The 2,927-nt window shown below is 33.7% G+C and overlaps 1 protein-coding gene across 1 annotated transcript in view; it reads left to right on the forward strand.

The window, feature by feature from the left end:
* Positions 1-2,927, forward strand: part of LOC107695552 (myoferlin-like) — a 32,555-nt gene that overhangs the window by 4,807 nt on the left and 24,821 nt on the right. Inside the window, exons 4-11 of the mRNA XM_016495529.1 lie at positions 329-437; positions 881-974; positions 1,260-1,393; positions 1,469-1,597; positions 2,167-2,229; positions 2,353-2,403; positions 2,494-2,524; positions 2,609-2,724. Coding sequence (XP_016351015.1) covers positions 329-437; positions 881-974; positions 1,260-1,393; positions 1,469-1,597; positions 2,167-2,229; positions 2,353-2,403; positions 2,494-2,524; positions 2,609-2,724 — 727 coding nt within the window. The remainder of the gene's footprint in view (positions 1-328; positions 438-880; positions 975-1,259; positions 1,394-1,468; positions 1,598-2,166; positions 2,230-2,352; positions 2,404-2,493; positions 2,525-2,608; positions 2,725-2,927) is intronic.

Genomic DNA, 2,927 nt, shown 5'->3' on the forward strand with positions numbered 1-2,927 from the left:
TATATATATATATATAAATACAAGATTCCTGGTAGAAAGTTGGTTGTGAAGTGGAACAAGTTTTGACATTTTGATCAATGATTTTTAATAATCGTAGCTGGTGGGTAATTGACAATAGGACCAGGAACATCAATTATGAAAATAAATAGGGTCAGACATGGTGCACTGTTCATTTACTGTTTTTAAATGCAAATGAAGAGTTCACACAGCAGCATTTGAAACACTATACGAGACAGATATGATGTTTTACAGAAACATGGTGCGGTTAACCTGCTTGATTTTCCACAGGCCTTTGTTTTAATTATATGAATATATTTTTTTGTTTTAGGTTAATTGGTTCTGCAAATGTCTCTTTAAAAGACTTTGCCAGTAGCCAGGTTAAGTCTCTCCCAGTGAAAAACTTGGCTCTAGTGGATGAAAATGGCAAGAACATAGGAGTGAGTGTTTTTATCTCCTGAATCAAATGACACACTAAAGAAAATATATTCTGTTATATTTTAAATAAAGCAGGTACACACGTAATCTGCACTCGCAGAACTCATCTACGCAAGATTATAATCTTTTGTGTGTTCTTTTATTAAATACTTTATCCAATTTGTTAATACTTTCAGCTACCAAGAAGTCATTTTATCAGCTTTATTTAAAACAATTGCTACCATTTACTGTACAGCAGACAGGCTTAATTGACTGGTTAATTTTAATTTAGTCATCACATAAACCTGAGAGGCATGTTTACATAGTCATCAAAAATAAATATCTGATGTAATTTGGTGATGAGCTTTGTATTGATAGCATCACTGTCAATATATTCAGGAGACTTTCAGTATTTATGTAGTCTATTTGACATTATTATGAGATAATTAGCTGCATCCTTTTGTAGGCAACAATCAGCATGATGATTGGCTACGAGCCACCTTCCGGTGCTGTGACAAACACACAGGATCAACTAGATGGCAGCATGGGTGGAAACACAGGTTAGCTTATAAGGAGTGTGGCTCAGTGTTTTTCTGTTTAATCTTGCAATGGAGTGTATTACAGATGATGTGTTTGATGGTGTGTTTTTCCTAATCATAAAATTAAGTGTAAAGAAATACATTTTTCAGATACTTTATGGTTAGAGGTTGATTACAAGAATCTGTGAAGGTTATTTTGTGAAAAGGTTTTAGCTTTATTTGCATGTTTGCCATATTGGTTATGTCTGACTAACCCATGATGTTCTGCTTTGTGTTCATTTTTCTCTGTGGGTGTGCACTTATTAGCTGGGGGTGAAGAGGGGGACGTCACTGATGGTGGGGGACAGGGCGCTGTCACATCTCCTGGTGAGCCTGGCCAGAAGCTTCGGCCTAGGACCAGAAAACGTCATAATTTGGCTAATAAACCTCAGGACTTTCAGGTACAGGATCGTCTTGTAGTTGATGCTGACTGCATATGCTTTATTAGTCTTATTATAATGCCATTTCTTTCTAAGATTCGTGTGCGGGTGATTGAGGGACGTCAGTTGACTGGAAATAACATCAAACCTGTGGTCAAAGTGCATGTGTGTGGAGAGACACACAGGACTCGGATCAGGAAAGGAAATAACCCATACTTTGATGAGGTATACAAATGAAGAATCTTTTTTGTGTGTATTATTTGTACAGCTATTTATTTATTTATTAGATGTTTACTATTGAAAGGAATAGTTCACCATAGTTCAGTAGATGATTCTATTATCATGCACTCATCCTAAACTGTTTATAGTGAGCCATTAAAAAAAAAAAAACCTTTACAAAAGTGGTTCAAACAATTGGTAAACTATATACGATAAAACCTATATAGCTTTATGTGAAAAAAATTAATTGACATTTTTGTGTTTTATATTCTCTTCTAATCTTCACTGGAAATAAATAATGACATTTCCTTTGAAATTAAATTTCACTTTTTGGTGAACTTGTTCACCCACAAATGAGGATTCTGACATCATTTGCTCACCGTCCAAACCTGTAAGAATTTCTTTCTTCTGCTTAACAGAGAAGATATTTCGAAGAATGTGGGTACCAAAAAAAAAGTGAAATTTCAATCTGAACTATCCCTTTAAGAAATGTTGTAATCTATGATTGATTATTTGAAAATTCTTTATTTCCTAAAATCGATGTCACTGAATACTGTGTATATCACTCTTTACAGATATTCTTTTTTAACATCAACATGTTGCCCTCTGAACTGTTTGATGAGGTTATAAGCTTCCGGGTAAGAAAGAAGCTATTGCTGATCACCAGTTTTTTTCATATTTAAATTATCATATATTTATTGAAAAATAGAAATCTAATGTAGTGAATGAGTTAATGATGAGGATGCTTTTCTTTTCTGCAGGTGTATAATTCCAATTCTTTCAGAGCAGACTGTCTCATGGGTGAATTTAAGGTAATTCAGTCAAATCCAAAGTGTTTATTTTGTATTAGACCCACAGTGTAATTGAAAATGAACTTATGAATAATTGTTTTCTTTTTGTAGCTTGATATTGGTTACATCTATGATGAACCAGGTAATTTTCTGATACTCACAAAATATTCATCAGGTTTTACCTGTAGTTGAACTGACTGATCAAAAAAGTTGTTTTTCACCATAGCTCACTGTATCATGAAGAAATGGATTCTCCTGAATGACCCAGATGACTCGAGCTCAGGAGCGAAAGGTTATCTCAAAGTCAGCATGTTTGTGCTTGGAACAGGCGATGAACCGCCGGTACGTCCCCTGAACAGAATTTATGTTAACATCTTTACACGATATAGATTGACACATACAGTACTAATCTATAAATGTGTTGTTTTTTTTCATTAAAAGGTGCTCTAGGCTATTATTTTCTTATTTATTTTTAATATTCAATAGTACACACTTAAAATACTTTTTTTTTTTTTTTTTTTTTTTTTATAATCTCTTTTCCTCCT

This window comes from Sinocyclocheilus anshuiensis, unplaced genomic scaffold (genome assembly GCF_001515605.1).
Source record: "Sinocyclocheilus anshuiensis isolate Anshui unplaced genomic scaffold, SAMN03320099.WGS_v1.1 scaffold466, whole genome shotgun sequence".
Lineage (NCBI taxonomy): Eukaryota > Metazoa > Chordata > Actinopteri > Cypriniformes > Cyprinidae > Sinocyclocheilus > Sinocyclocheilus anshuiensis.